Source organism: Oncorhynchus mykiss, chromosome 11 (assembly GCF_057628025.1).
Source record: "Oncorhynchus mykiss isolate SJ-2025 chromosome 11, ASM5762802v1, whole genome shotgun sequence".
Taxonomy (NCBI): domain Eukaryota; kingdom Metazoa; phylum Chordata; class Actinopteri; order Salmoniformes; family Salmonidae; genus Oncorhynchus; species Oncorhynchus mykiss.
Genome location: NC_143032.1, coordinates 60,920,861 through 60,936,445, shown reverse-complemented (window position 1 = coordinate 60,936,445; position 15,585 = coordinate 60,920,861). Strand labels below are relative to the sequence as shown.

The 15,585-nt window shown below is 48.9% G+C and overlaps 1 protein-coding gene across 30 annotated transcripts in view; it reads right to left on the bottom strand.

Moving 5' to 3' along the window:
- smtnb (smoothelin b) overlaps window positions 1-15,585 on the bottom strand; it is a 68,073-nt gene that overhangs the window by 13,911 nt on the left and 38,577 nt on the right. For 15 of the 30 annotated variants that reach the window (XM_036935922.2, XM_036935921.2, XM_036935929.2 and 12 more), the window contains 4 exons: window positions 12,198-13,249; window positions 11,358-11,403; window positions 9,154-9,786; window positions 7,103-7,176 (listed from right to left, as the gene is read on the bottom strand). In XM_036935922.2, coding sequence (XP_036791817.2) covers window positions 7,103-7,176; window positions 9,154-9,786; window positions 11,358-11,403; window positions 12,198-13,249 — 1,805 coding nt within the window. Of the gene's footprint in view, window positions 1-7,102; window positions 7,177-9,153; window positions 9,787-9,890; window positions 10,071-11,357; window positions 11,404-12,197; window positions 13,250-15,585 lie in introns of those variants that run through there. The other 15 variants (XM_090190712.1, XM_036935923.2, XM_090190716.1 and 12 more) reach the window with 7 other exon arrangements.

Below are 15,585 nucleotides of genomic sequence, written 5' to 3'. Positions count from 1 at the left end.
AGGAACACATGCACAAATAAATACTCTGCCAGGGCACCTTAACTAACCCCATCATCCACCCAATGGGATAAAAGCACATCAGTGACAAATGCAGGTGTCACACTGAGACAACGAGAGGGGAGCTGGCAAGAAAGAGTGAGAGAAAAGGTCCTGGATTGTGGATGATGTGGGATGATAAAATAACCTGCTGGAATTGTCCTCATGATGGATCGTGGAAAAAGACAGGAGGAAAGAAGCAGGGACGACAGAAAAGCATGCAGATAAAGCCGGTTAGTTTCAGGTAAATACACCTCCAACACAATGATAACCAACACTGAGACGTCAGTGTTGATGGCTGGTTACAATGTGCTCTAATCTGCAGACTGAAGCTGTCAAGTGGAGCACTAGTACAGCCAATAAAACCATAAACGAACCTAGACTGATCAGATGTTCATTAGTACCAGTAAGACATGGGAAAATGTGTCATTCAAGACTTCAGATCAGAGGAAAAAACCTAGGTGTCAAAGAGGGAAGAAAGCCTCAGTAAAGAGTAAAAGGCTGGAAATTACGCCGATAAATATGATGGCGGGAGGGGGTCCATACAGCCAGAGAGAGAGAGGCGTACCATGCTGTTGCTGCGTGAGATGCCTCCTAGTCCTATCAGAGAGGAGGTGGAGGAAGAGCGACGTGTGGCAAAGGTGGGGGACAGGGACAGCCTCAGGTTCCCAGTCTAGCCCATCAGGCGTTTTAGGGATGAGGGGTGTGTTGGGTGGAAGTTGGAGGTCATTCAGTGTGGGCTCCGCGACAGAGGCTGTGTAAGTTGGGGGTTCAGGCAGCTCCACAGCCTGACACAGAGCTTCCACCTGGCGGGCCAGCCTCTCCTGCTGGATACGCAGCCTCAGGTTCTCCCCCTGCAGAGATGCCAGAGCTGTGGAGAGAGGAGCCACGCGTTCCGCAGCCTTCTGTAGCCGTCCCACAACCGCCCCCATCACCCTCCTCCTCAGCCTGCTCTTGGGGTAGCAGGCCCCCATCACCCTCCTCCTCAGCCTGCTCTTGGGGTAGCAGGCCCCCATCACCCTCCTCCTCAGCCTGCTCTTGAGGTAGCAGGCCCCCATCACCCTCCTCCTCAGCCTGCTCTTGGGGTAGCAGGCCCCCATCACCCTCCTCCTCAGCCTGCTCTTGGGGTAGCAGGCCCCCATCACCCTCCTCCTCAGCCTGCTCTTGGGGTAGCAGGTCCCCTCACCCTCCTCCTCAGCCTGCTCTTGGGGTAGCAGGCCCCCATCACCATCCTCCTCAGCCTGCTCTTGGGGTAGCAGGTCCCCTCACCCTCCTCCTCAGCCTGCTCTTGGGGTAGCAGGCCCCCCATCACCCTCCTCCTCAGCCTGCTCTTGGGGTAGCAGGCCCCCATCACACTCCTCCTCAGCCTGCTCTTGGGGTAGCAGGCCCCCATCACCCTCCTCCTAAGCCTGCTCTTGGGGTAGCAGGTCCCCTCACCCTCCTCCTCAGCCTGCTCTTGGGGTAGCAGGCCCCCATCACCATCCTCCTCAGCCTGCTCTTGGGGTAGCAGGTCCCCTCACTGTCCTCCTCCTCAGCCTGCTCTTGGGGTAGCAGGTCCACTCACCGTCCTCCTCCTCAGCCTGCTCTTGGGGTAGCAGGTCCACTCACCGTCCTCCTCCTCAGCCTGCTCTTGGGGTAGGAGGTCCACTCACCCTCCTCCTCAGCCTGCTCTTGGGGTAGCAGGTCCCCTCACCGTCCTCCTCAGCCTGCTCTTGGGCTAGCAGGTCCACTCACCCTCCTCCTCCTCCTCAGCCCGCTCTTGGGGTAGCAGGTCCACTCACCGTCCTCCTCCTCAGCCTGCTCTTGGGGTAGCAGGTCCACTCACCCTCCTCCTCAGCCTGCTCTTGGGCGAGCAGGTCCCCGATCACCTCCTCCAGATCAGACTGCGCACATAGGCTGTCTGGGCTGCCCACCAGAGAGCCTCTGAGGCCGACAGAAAGTCTACGCTCACACCAGGCATGGTGGGTAAATGCTCTCAATATCACCAGTCACACTGAAGGTCTGATACTGTTACAATGAGATGCAAAACCTTCACTGTCAACTCAGCGCTAGGAACCAAGTACTGGAATCGGGCTCTAAATCGGGGGCTGGGTGTTGAGTTTTTGAGTATTGTATCCCCTGGGAGAAGAGGACAGTAGGCTTTCTCTCAGTCAGCCTGTTTATAGAAACCCTCCAAAACAACTCTCGTTCTTTATACACCCCACCAATCTCCACTCTTCAGGGACCTGGTCCCAGACAGCCAATGAGCATGCACGGAATACAGTTTCTAAGGCAGCAGAGGCCCCCACCCCCTTTTTTTCTCCTCAGGTGCCATAGACGCGTCTATTTATCACTGGCCCTGTCTATTATTCCACTGAGCCAGTCAGGGCCTGTGGGACTAGTGGGGGCCAGAGGAGGAATACTGGTGGCACCAATTCAGAAACGCTCTCTCCCTCCCTCAACTTTTATTTAGAGCATTGTCCCTTACAACTTGATTGGCAGGCGACTGGGGCTTTGGGCATGGCCAACTGGGAAGGCTCAGCTAGCCTCTCAGGCTTGACATCATGAGTCAGTTGAGCTGCATGGGTCAGGTCATAGGACAGGCCACCAAGGGTAAGTAGAACCAAAGAAGCACACAGAGCCATGAGAGAGAGACCGAGGGTGGTGAATGCGTTGGGCTATAGAAAACCTGATTCTAGCTGACCGTGGCTGTACAGAAGGCTCTTGCAAAAGGCCAGCTGCTTTCTGCTGTGTGCTTGCTTTGGAACTTGCTGATAGAATATCACAGTGATCGGACCAGCTGCTGTTACTTGTGCATGCTTCAAGTGCTTTATCTGTCAAGTTGAATGCTTTGAGTCAGCGGAATAGTCTGTCTTCATGAGAACGTGTGAGTCCAGAATGTGTTTGTTTGTGTACGTGTATCAAATGCTTATACCAATTACGGAACTGTAGGTTTGCACGAATCAAATCATTTTAAATAGCTCAAATTACAGTATATCAAGTGAACAATGTTAACGCAACACAACTATGCCCTCTGCATGAAAAGCTGTTCTTTACCCCTGGTACACACGCCTAAATGGTGCTTGACCAAGTAATAAAGCTACAACTGAATGAGATATCATTCAGATAGCTACTCAATTAAACTCTGTTCACTGAAAACAAGGAATTGTAACTCGATCATTAAAAAAAGAAAACAGTTTTATTCATTTGACATGGTGGTTTATTCACTGTATGACCTTGGAGAGTGTTGTTTTCCTGGGATTTAATGGAGAGTGGAGCAGCCTCCAGGAACAGCGAGCCGGCCATAGAAACTGTGGCAAGGCATGCCAGGAGAAGTGGGTCAGTCTCCGTCAGGGACATCACCCTAGTCTGGCACACACACAGAGTGGCATCTGAACAATGTGACAAGGTTTGTGTGTGTGTGCATGCTTGTAAAAAGTATTATTATTATTATATATTTTTTGCGCATATTTGAGCATGTGTGTTGGAGAGGGAGAGCGAGAAGAGTCGGAGACAGAGCGAGTTCATGTGTGGATGTTCTCTATATCTCTGGATGTTCTGTATATGTTTAATATTGCAAGTGTCTGTATTTATGCCCCAAGGCACGCCTGTGTGAATCAGATGGACATTAATTCCGTGTGTCTCAGAGACGAGAAAATGTCTTTGGCCGTTTTGACCCCACTGTAGTTATTTATGAGTGTCTAAAAGTCAGCAGCTTGGCTGGGACACCCTGCCCCCCCCCCCCCCCCCCCCCCCCCCGGGGGGAAGAACAGCAGAATGGGACAAATGCTCTTAGAGCACAGCTTTAAATCACATGGCCATAAAACTCCAGGGATAAAACAGGAACACACTGCTTCTGACATTCATGGCTCCACAGATCAGGATCATCTCCAAAATAGGCAGAGCCCCCCCCCCCCCCCCTCTACAAAGTTCATACAATGGGGCACATGTGTGCTGGTTGGGGGTAACCTATCTTCAGAGAGCATGTTCAGGCTGTGCTGTCAATAGGGAGATTAGTGGGCTATTTGACTGAGGGGGCAGGACTGACAGTTAATCATTCACTGTGGGACCGTGGCCAAATAACCCACTACAGTGTTGCCAGTGTGACCCAAGGCTCTGCTGTGATCTCCATGCTCACGGGAAAGCTACTTACTGCCTGTCTGTCATCGCCACAGAGATGGCATTATTTATAACCGAGGGCACGGGGGCAGCAGACAGCCTGAACGTGTGGGTGGCAGAGATGAGCGGGTGGGTGGCAGCAACTCTAACAACACTCCCTCTTTTTCACTTTCACTTAGCCTCAGTCTCCGTTTCACCTTTGCCTTTCTGTACTTTCGCTTTCAATATTCTGTCCTCTCTCCTCTCTCCCCTACTTACCCATCTGTCGATCTTACTTACCATCCATTTCTATCCTTAATGCTTCCTCTTTTTAATGTCCTTCTACTTACCATCACTAATTTACCTCTCCCTCACATGCTTCTTGCTCGCTTTCTTCAGAGTTGATGCGTTTTTATTATTCTGCCCATTGTAAGACTCAATGCTACCCAATCTGCATTATCCCAGTCTCAAAGCTTATCTGACCTAAAGTAAGCTGTCATTAAGTAACTGGTTGTGTATAGGGGTGATCATGGTAATAAGGTTTGAAGACAGACCACCAGAGAGGCGCAGAGGACCACCCACACAGATCACAGTCTGTAGCCTCATTTACCAAACACCAATAAAGACCAACTAATCCAAAACAACCCTCTTGTCATAAATCTCTGATTGCAGGACATCCATAATAGGACTGTTCCATCAGTGTATACATCAGACAACCCTACATTCCTATAGAGGAAAGAGGACTCTGAATGAGGCTCACTGTCAGTTCCTGTTGATGGTGGCACTGGAAGCCAATCCATCGTCCTGGTAACGTTGTTGTAACGCACCCTTGAACTTCCATGGGCCCGAGAGACTGTGTGGACAGGTGGTGGGGTCTGGGACCTGGGCAGAGTTACAGTGCAGCAGCCCAACTCTCCCCTGCTTGATGCTAACCCAGAGTGAAAACAGCAACTGCCAGCATCTCTCACAATCGCATTAGCAGAGCAATTTCCACGATTGCCTAATAACCAGAATAAGCCTGACGGCAGCTCCCAGAGGGAGGATAACTCAGGGACCCTGCTCACTTTCAGAATCCAGGGAAAGAGTGGAGGCCCACCGGTGGCTCTTCCATACTCACAGTAATCATAGAAGACATGAAACCTCATGCGAAAGTCAGTACCAGTGTTCTTTCTGCTTGCTTGTTCAGCAACGTTTGCATCTGCATTACCTACCCGCTAATATGCTAATGCAACATGCCAAAGCAAGCAGAATGTACAGCGTGTTACACTTTGCTAGCATGTGTCAAGTTCAAAGGCTTAACCCCTACCCTGACAGAGCTGTATTACAATCGCATTAGTAGCATAATAACAATTTAGGGCTTAAGTAACAGTAACTGATACACCATGCTGGTGACTTGGGCTGAAAGAAAAGTCCCCAGTGTGTCTACACAAAAATGAACACTGGCCTTGTGATCTTATTCACAAACCATGTGGATTACAGCAGTACACATTCTAAACCACAGCACATGGTTTTAATACCTGTAAACAATAAAAGTGGACGTACCGGTATGCAGTGGTTCTATCCATGACAATCATGAGGTACCAAAATTCACCACTGATATTTGGAAAAGTTGAAATAAAATGGTAATACATCAGACATATTCCACTCTCCACCGTAGTTACCTACTTGTCCTGACGACGCTTAGCTCAGTCAAGTATACACCTCATCTTCTGCAGAATGATTATATGCCGCCTTGCCTCTTCCTCGGTCAGACTGGCTCAGTCTGTCTGTGTGTAAGAGCCACCAATCTGTCTGCATCTGTGTGACTACAGCGTTAACTGCTGGAGACAGTTTCTGTGCAAAACCTTTTCTACCCCCCCCCCACAAGCCCAGCCAGCGTCCTCCCAACACAGCCCTGATAAACCAGTCAGTGCCCTGATCCCCTAATCAGATTACTGCCCCACCCTTCATGGGGGGGTGGAATACAGGACAATTAATGAGTGAGTAAACTTGACTACACTTCTCCCTTACCCTCAATTCACTGCCTTTCATTCAATCGCCACAGAGCTTTTTCCTTCATGGAAGGAAGGGAAAGTAGGCAGACCGAGGACAGAGTCTCACCCTCACTGAGAGGTCAGGGCACTGCAGAGCCTGGGTGGTCTCTTCCCTCAACTAACCCATCTGACTGGAGACATCAGCACCAATCATCAACGAACCTGATGACTCTCCACCAATCACAGTGCCTGAACCCTGGGTTGATGGTAGAGGGGCTCAGGGTTTTTTTACGGTATGAGAAAAGATGAAGAATCTATGTCCTTGTCTAGTTGAGTGGCTAGAGATGAATCTCAGGAGGGATGAGACAAAACGAGAATGAAGAGTGCCCAGTGCACATCCCTCCCTCTCCTTTACTCTCGCTGTATGTTTATCATACCATACAAGGACAGATGTGACCCCTCGTTTATTTTTTATTTAACTAGGCAAGTCAGTTAAGAACAAATTCTTATTTACAATGACGGCCTACCCCGGCCAAACCCAGACGACACCCTATGGGACTCCCAATCATGGCAGGTAGTGATACAGCCTGGAATTAAACCAGGGTCTATAGTGACGCCTCTAGCACTGAGATGCAGTACCTTAGACTGCTGCGCCCTTGGGAGTCTCTCTCCCTGACCTCTCAGCGAGGGTGAGAGTCTGTGTCCTCAGGGTGCCTACTCCCCCCTCCTTCCATTAAGGAAAAAGCTCTGTGGTGATTGAGTGAAAGGGAGTGTACACTTTTATAAAATCTCTCTATCGGCACCTGAGGCACTTGCTTTTAGGGGCCTTTGGGTTGGTGTTCAATTCAATAAAATTAAGCTGCAATTGAAACTTCAAGGCAAGTGGTAAACAATGACTGTTCAACTTACAGTCCAACATTGATAGCTGCTATAGGCATGACATGCAAAACTCCTGTTTGACAGGCTATGTTATGGTCATCACTCCCGGTCTATCTGTCAGGTCAGGTTACAGTTACCTTGAAAGAGGATCCGTAGGTAAGGCTGGAGGAGGACATCTTGAAGGGGGTCGCTCTGAGGCCCAGGGTCAACTCTGCCAGGGAGAGAGAGGGAGACATACAGGAAGAGACTTATATGGAGCTGAAATGTCAAAAGCTCGATAAAAACTGTAATTTAAAAACAATGTCACAGCACACCACCAGTGTGTATCCATAAATATTTACAACAGACTTAAGGCCCCTAAGCCTTTCTTTTGGTATATTGGACATGATGATGTTCCCATGTCCCTGAGTGTGTTGAGGGGGCCACCACTCACTGACATGAGCTGCCATGGTGATGGGAGGTCTCATATCTAACCAGTGAGTCACACTATGGACAAAGCCGCCGCTAATATAAACACTCATGTTCTATCCCTCTCTGTATGGATACACACATTTTCACGTGACCAGTGCACTAACACCCCACCCACATAGTAAGCTGGAGGCCATCATAAGACAGCATCTGTCAGTTTAACCGCAGCTATAAAACAGAAGTGCCTGTTTGATCCGTTCCAGTGTTCTGTACTGCACACTCAGCCAGGACTGTTGTTCAGAGCTGCTGGGAGACCTAGTCATTTTCCTAGCCTATCTTCAGTCTGTCAGGGAGCTTCCAAAATAGGACCCCAAAGCCATTAGAGCAAATTAGGCTTAACAGCAACAATGCCGGCCTCTTGAAGAAGCCCAGTGTCTGGGAGGAGGGGAGGGGTAATCAGAGGCTGTAGTGGTCCTATACAGGCAAGGTCTTATGTGAACGGTTTGGGTTGGAGGTCCTGGTGGCTGGAAAGTGCTTGAGAACAAGACTGGCCTTTTGGACAGATCTCCACAGCAGGCTGCTTCTGAGATGCACCAAGACACTAACATACACATACAGAAACACATACTGTATTGACAGACACAACCAAGTAGGTGTCCTGGAAATGCAGTTTTAATGCCTGTTTTCTACTTTTACGTTGACAACGCTTTCCTGGATACAACGGTACAGTGAGAGTGTTTGACTGGCATTTACAGTGGTACACAGACCATAGTCTGTTGTGGACATCGCCAACTCTGCGGGATGCAACAGAGAGACCACAGCGTATTGTCGTATTGTCGAACATACGGTAGCTAGCTACACTCTATAACTGCCCGTTGTTGTGTGTCCCTATTCCCATACCACTCTCCCACCTCCCTCCACACAGTGTGCCTGTCCATCACAGACACAATGCTGCTCCATATCCACAGCAGACCCCTGCTCCCACACACGCTCCCTGACCCTGGCCTGTCCTCAGCCTGGGGTTCAGCCCTGCTGCTGACTGCCCCCTGCCCCTGTGGCGTCTCTGGTCTCCCATGGCAACAGGATTCCAGTGTGATCTGAAGGCTGATATTAGCATGTAGAGGTGGAGCTGGGACAGAGCAGGATACATATCTATACTGTCTGCCTCCAGTCCACACACAGGCACAGTGCATCTGATCTGCTGCAGTACACTGGGCTGGAGGGATGGAAAATGTCCCTCTATGTTCCACTGGTAATGCTTGTTGATCTATTCTAAGATTCAGGGGGAAATTCAAGGGGGTTTATATCATTTCAAATATCAACTTCTGTTTTGGGATTTAACGCATATCCATATCCATCAAAATCTGTGGTCTGTAAAGATAAAGAATCAGGAACCAGAAGTCTTATCTAGCATATCCATATCCATCAAAATCTGTGGTCTGTAAAGATAAAGAATCAGGAACCAGAAGTCTTATCTAGCATATCCATATCCATCAAAATCTGTGGTCTGTAAAGATAAAGAATCAGGAACCAGAAGTCTTATCTAGCATATCCATATCCATCAAAATCTGTGGTCTGTAAAGATAAAGAATCAGGAACCAGAAGTCTTATCTAGCATATCCATATCCATCAAAATCTGTGGTCTGTAAAGATAAAGAATCAGGAACCAGATGTCTTATCTAGCATATCCATCACCAAGTACACAGCTCAAAGAAAGACCACAGTAAACCACCCAGCACATCATGTCTCTAATGGGAGGAGTGTTCGGTAGTGCTCCTACCTGCTCTCTGACCTATGGGGTTGGTGGAGATGCGTGGGGCCAGGTTGCCTCTAGAGGATGAAGAGGTGGTGGTGGTGCGCCCATCTTTGATCTCGATAGTTAGGAAGGTCTTCATGTCGGGGTCTGCCGCTCCCTTGCTGTCCCGCTGTGCAGATGCTCTCCCTGGGGTCTTGTCTTCCTTTGAGCCGCCTGAGGCGTGCCGCAGCTTTTCAGCCGCCTGCTTTGCCCCGCCTACAGCGTTCAAGGATTGAGCAGCGCTTTGCAGAGGTTTGGTGGCCACGCCCCCTGGATGAACTGTGCCCTGGCATTGGACATGGTTATTTGAGGAGGAGGCGGATGAAGAGTAGGATGTAGAGCCTACATGGGGTCTCCCGGGTCTGTCTGTAGGGGTGGTGATGGATACTACTGTGGTCACTGCTGTCTGCTTGGCTGTCCCTGCTGCTGGCCCCTCACTCAGCTGGGTGGCTCTGCCTAGGACTCGGGCACTGGGGGCTGTCGCGTTCCTCAGAGACTGAGAGCCCCTCTTCAGGACCGGGACACTGGGACTGGGCTCCGTGAACTTACGCATACAGTCCCGCACAGAGTTAGCCCGGCCGAACGGGGCCAAGACAACCGGCTCTTTCTTCTCAGGAACTGCAAAACAGACAGAAAGCATGAGTGGAAATTATTTAAACACAGTAGCAAAGAACAGAGGAACCCAGACACAGTCATGTAATACAAACTCAGTAGTTAATTACCCAGCCCCCCTGGTACAGCTGACACACAAAGACTGGAAACATTTCAAAGTCTTCAGCAGGGCAATATGCCTAAAAGTCAGCAAACTCAAAGCAGCACTCTTACTGACAGCAGCACTCTTCTCATGCTAAAGCACTTTGCAAATCCCTTGACTTGATTTCCCTTCTCTCGCTCTCCCCCCCTCCCTTTTTCCAGCCCCCCTCCTTTTCTTCAATCCCCCTCGCCCGCCCTCATTCTCCCTCATCTTCAGAGCGTCAGCTTGGGCCATTAGCTGACAGATTTGCTCAAGTTCTAGGTTGCCTGAGTGTTTCTGGATTCATGCTCCTTTCTGTACAGCAGAGCGATGGTCTGATTTCCCCACATATAGGGAAAGGCTCCACACTCACTTAGAAAAGCATTTCCTTCCCTCTTAATAATCTCCATTTAGTGTTTTTGAGAATAACAAGCTTTTAGGAGTCTGGGGACACAGAGAGGAGAATATAAAGAAGGGCCTTCTTATATTTTGCCATCCAGTCCTCTAGCGGTGAGCCCTCACCCCTTCCCCTGTATGACTGGCCCTATACGGTCATGCTGGCCCTACAAAGCTCCTCTGGATGGAAGCCATTAAACTGATAGGAGTTAGGTAGCAAGTCATCTTGATTATATTAGAGGAACAGCTATAACTCAGCAGTGCTAAGGGGCTCAGTTCATTGATCCTCTGGTGAGAGGTCTGTTATCAACACTGCTGGTGGAGTTTCACAGTAGAGCACCAGAAATGAGCCACAAATCCACCCTGGCTCCCACTTAATGTCAGGCAATTACTAATACACTACCATTCAAAAGTTTGGGGTCACTTAGAAATGTTCTTGTTTTTGAAAGAAAAGCACGTTTTTGTCCATTAAAATGACATCAAATTGATCAGAAAAACAGCATTGTTAATATTGTAAATGACTATTGTAGCTGGAAACAGCAGATTTTTTATGGAACATCTACATAGGCATACAGAGGCCCATTATCAGCAACCATCACTCCAGTGTTCCAATGCCACGTTCTGTTAGCTAATCCAAGTTTATCATTTTAAAAAGGCTAATTGATCATTACAAAACCCTTTTGCAATTATGTTAGCACAGCTGAAAACTGTGGTTCTGATTAAAGAAGCAATAAAACTGGCCTTCTTTATACTAGTTGAGTATCTGGAGCATCAGCATTTGGAGGTTCGATTACAGGCGTCCAGTGTCTGTGTTCTTTTGCCCATCTCAATCTTTTCTTTTCAATGGCCAGTCTGAGATATGGCTTTTTCTTTGCAACTCTGCCTAGAAGGCCAGCATCCCAAAGTCTCCTCTTCACTGTTGACATTGAGACTGGTGTTTTGCGGGTACTATTGTGAGGCAAAAATGTGCTTTTCTTTCAAAAACAAGGACATTTCTAAGTGACCCCAAACTTTTGAACGGTAGTGTATAGATAAGGTTTGTATCTGCAAACATGCTCACCTGCATCATTTGATTTTCTGAGAGGAGTGATTAAAGTATATCTGACCTGAAAGGGGGGGGCGATAGGGAGAAAAGAGAAGATTCAATTAGAACATAGCAATAAGCAACACAGGGCAATAGTGCAGATCCATGGGATGGCAGGGAGGATCGTCAACATTATGTAACAGTTTGGCGCAAGGGAGGCGCGTTTGGGGCTGATCTTTTTTTGGCTGAGGGGCCATGGGGCCTAGATGTGCCTGAGCCTTCATAGCGCAATGTAAACACATGGAAGATAAGCATACCATATTGCAGAGTTCTATAAAAGAGCCTGGAACCTGCGTTGGGTAAACACTCCCCATAAGGGCAACAACTTGGCGTCATGGTGACCCAAGTCCATTGAGGCCATTGAGCAAACAATAGAGACTCAGAATGCTTCAGCAGCCATCTCCTGCCTGTGTGTTTGGCTGTTGCTGGGCAGCCCCAGCGGCTCTTCCTCTGACAGCAGGTGAGGAAAACCAAGATCTGAGGGGAACCAGAACCAGCTGAGCACAAGAAAGGATTTGGGCCGGCTCTGAGGTGCTGAGTTTATTTGTGTAGCCAAGTAACCATAGTCAAACAGAACTTTTAAACACGTACAGAGATATTTTATATGTTTATAGCTGTCGACGTTACAAAGATGCTGCTGAGAACTGGTGCTTCAAAAAAGAGGGAGGGAGAGAGGGAGGGAGAGAGGGAGACATGCCATCATAGCTCAAAACCCCCCTCTAGTGGTGTGATAACCTATATATTCTACCTTTCTACCTAGAGACACAGCAGATCATGTCAGCAAGCATTTCCCAGATAGATTCAACAAGACTGTACCTTCTGTTCCTGGATGTCTCCTCTTTCCTTGGCACTGCCATTGAGCAGGCCACTGTGGGAGTCTGGGGCTTTCCTGAATAGGACGGCCCCATCAGGCTGATAATGGTTGGTAGTGGTGCTGTCCTGATGGGGCTGGTCTGGATGGTGGTTGGTGCTTTCAGCCTCAGAGTCTGTGTTGGAGGAGGAGCTACTCATGGTCACCTCTGGCTGCTCTACACGGCTCCGGCCCACAGACAACACGCCCACACTCAGGTCAGACGTCCCTGAGTCCAACCGTTTCCGTGACAGGAGCCCTGCGCCGTCGGAGGTCTCAGAGCCCAGGGGGGCTGGCGGTCCCATACTGGAGTCTGATGTGCCAGAGTCCAGTCTCTGTCTGAAGTGGGACTCTGAGGCCCCAGAGTCCAGTCTGCCTCTGTGGGCGGAACACTGGCTTCTGTCTGATGCTCCTGAGTCCACCCTGGTCCTGAAGGCTGAGCCCAGGCTCTTTTCTGATGCTCCAGAGTCCACCCTGGTCCTGAAGGCTGAGCCCAGGCTCTTTTCTGATGCTCCAGAGTCCACCCTGGTCCTGAAGGCTGAGCCCAGGCTCTTTTCTGATGCTCCAGAGTCCACCCTGGTCCGGAAGGCTGAGCCCAGGCTCTTTTCTGATGCTCCTGAGTCCACCCTGGTCCGGAAGGCTGAGCCCAGGCTCTTTTCTGATGCTCCAGAGTCCACCCTGGTCCTGAAGGCTGAGCCCAGGCTCTTTTCTGATGCTCCAGAGTCCACCCTGGTCCTGAAGGCTGAGCCCAAGCTCTTTTCTGATGCTCCTGAGTCCACCCTGGTCCGAAAGGCTGAGCCCAGACCCAGACTCTTCTCTGAGGCTCCAGAGTCCAGACGGGGCCTGGAGGCCAGGCTGCGTTCTGAGGATGTCGAGTCAGAACGCTGGCGGTGGGATAGGACCACGTCCGGCTCTGATGATGTCACAGGGTCCCGGGTCGGTGGGCGGGTCAGCAGAGGGCCCGGGACCTCATCCCTCACCAGGGGGTCCAGAACCAGAACCATGCCTGAGTTGGAGTCTACAAAACACAAAGACCACAATACAGTGAGTGGAACATACCCATGAGTAGATCTAGTATAGTGCCCGAGGAACACATACCATGAAAATACAACTCTGTTGTGTACAATTCTGTTCTTGCATTTTTTCAGTTTCTCTGACCTAACATAAACAAGATGGCATGTAGGATCACGTGAGGAGTTGCCGGACAACTTGGGAACTGCTGATTAAAATTAAAGGTTTCCGCAGAGGCCAAACCCCCAAGAGCACAGTGTGAGAGACATGTGAGCGCCACTGAGGAGACACAAGGGGATGTAGGCATTTCCTCCACGCTTGACTCAATTCCTGGACCAGATGTCTGTGTGTGTAAAAGAGATTAGAACACTAGGTGGTTACCAACCAGCAGGAAGTGCAAGGGGAACTGGAAGTGGGGTGAAGTGGAGAATAGAACAAGTTCTTCCCCCCTCCCCCGGTCTGAATCCAACCTCCTTCATTCCTCCTCCTCTCATCAGGAAACCACACTCCAAACACTGCAGTGCCCACATCCTCCCCGTCCTAGAGCCAGTCTCTAGCTCTCCTCGTGATGCTCATTGCTCAGCATCTTTAACTCTGGGTGCTGTACAGGAACCACAGGCAAGCTGCATAAAGATAGGCCACAGAGTGGAAAATCACAGTGTCCTTACAAGAGACACATTGTATGATAACATCTCTGCGTACCCTTTGTATGCCCTATCCAAACAGAGCGTCCAGGTCTGTCATTTTCAAACCAAATCTGTGAAGGAGAGCCCCATTCTGGTCTAAGACGGCCACATCCTCATCAGCTTTTTCAACACTCTCTGAAGGCCTCCCAAAGCTGGGGTCAGGAGAAGCTTTAGCTGATTACTTGAAGGGAGTGGTTATATAATGGGGTTTGAATAAGAAACATGCTTATGATACGCATTCACTCCAAACATCACAAACTAAAATGGCCCCCCTTTCTCACACGAGGCCCTATAAATAGACCACATGACATCAAAGGAAGGCCTCAGTTAAGTCCAATTAAAAGAGAACTATAGTTGAAGGGAGGAACAGCCAAAGAGTTGCAAACTAGTGATTGAAGTTGTTGCCGTTTGTACATCGTGTCCAGTCCATTGTGTGCTGTTGTGAGGATTTCTGGGAAAACCCCCTACTGCTCTTGGATAATGAGAGGATGGTTTTAAATAACCACAATAGTGCATCATGCCGACTTCCCTCCCCTCCCCCTTCTTAACGAACACACAAAAACAAAAAACAGCAACAACAAAAGGGGTATTTTCATTGTCGAGGAGTCTGGCTCCCCTGGGACTATCACATTTAAAAAAAAATAATTCTGTATTTAACTATGCAAGTCAGTTAAGAACACATTATTATTTTACAATGATGGCCTATCCCGGCCAAACACTCCCCTAAGCCAGACAACGCTGGGCCAATTGGGCGCTGCCCAATGGGACTCCCGATCACGGCCGGTTGTGCTGGAGCCCGGGATCAAACCAGGGTCTGTAGTGACCCTTCTGGCACTGATATGCAGTGCCTTAGACCGCTGCGCCACTCGGGAGGCCCTTCCACTGAGCCACTTGCAAATGGGTCATTTCCTAAATTACACCCTTGTCACCAGGGTTGTGCTTAATTCAGAATTGACTCCAATTCACCAAATTCTAATTAAATTGGCCACACCCCACAGGATATGGAATTGAATTCAGTGATTCATGAAATAATAACTTAGACTTTCCTTTCCTTGATTGTTCATTTTATGTTAGTTCTGGAAATCTATTGTTAATTAATATTTTATATGCATATGTATATGTATATAATGACATGACATGTTTTAGGTACAAGATGTATATTTGTATAGACTACACCAAACAGAATATAAGAGGCATTTGAATTTAATTCTATATTATTTCATTCAAATTATAATTGAAATTCTGTATCCTGTTCACTACTTAAATTCAAATTCAAGATTATTAATTTATGCAGCATTCAATTCTGAACTGAGCACAAGATTGCTTTTCACCAAACTATGGAGTGTGAGTGTATATATGTGTGCAAGACTGTGCTGTATATTTAAGTGTGTGTATGTGAGAAGAGAGAGGTAGCGTGTGTGTGTGTGTGTGTGTGTGACAGCCAGTGGGCCACAGTACCCCCATAATCTTCCAAGTTTAGTACTCTCTCTAAACAACGTTCTCCTTCTCTCTGTTAAAAATGACCCCACTCCACCCTATCCGTTCCCAGCCACTAACTTCCTGTGTCTGTATCGGCGTCCATTTCAAACAGCTCCTACCCACAATCCCTCTGCTCTGTGGAGGTCTGCTCCAGTCTGCCTCTGGCCCTGCCTTCACC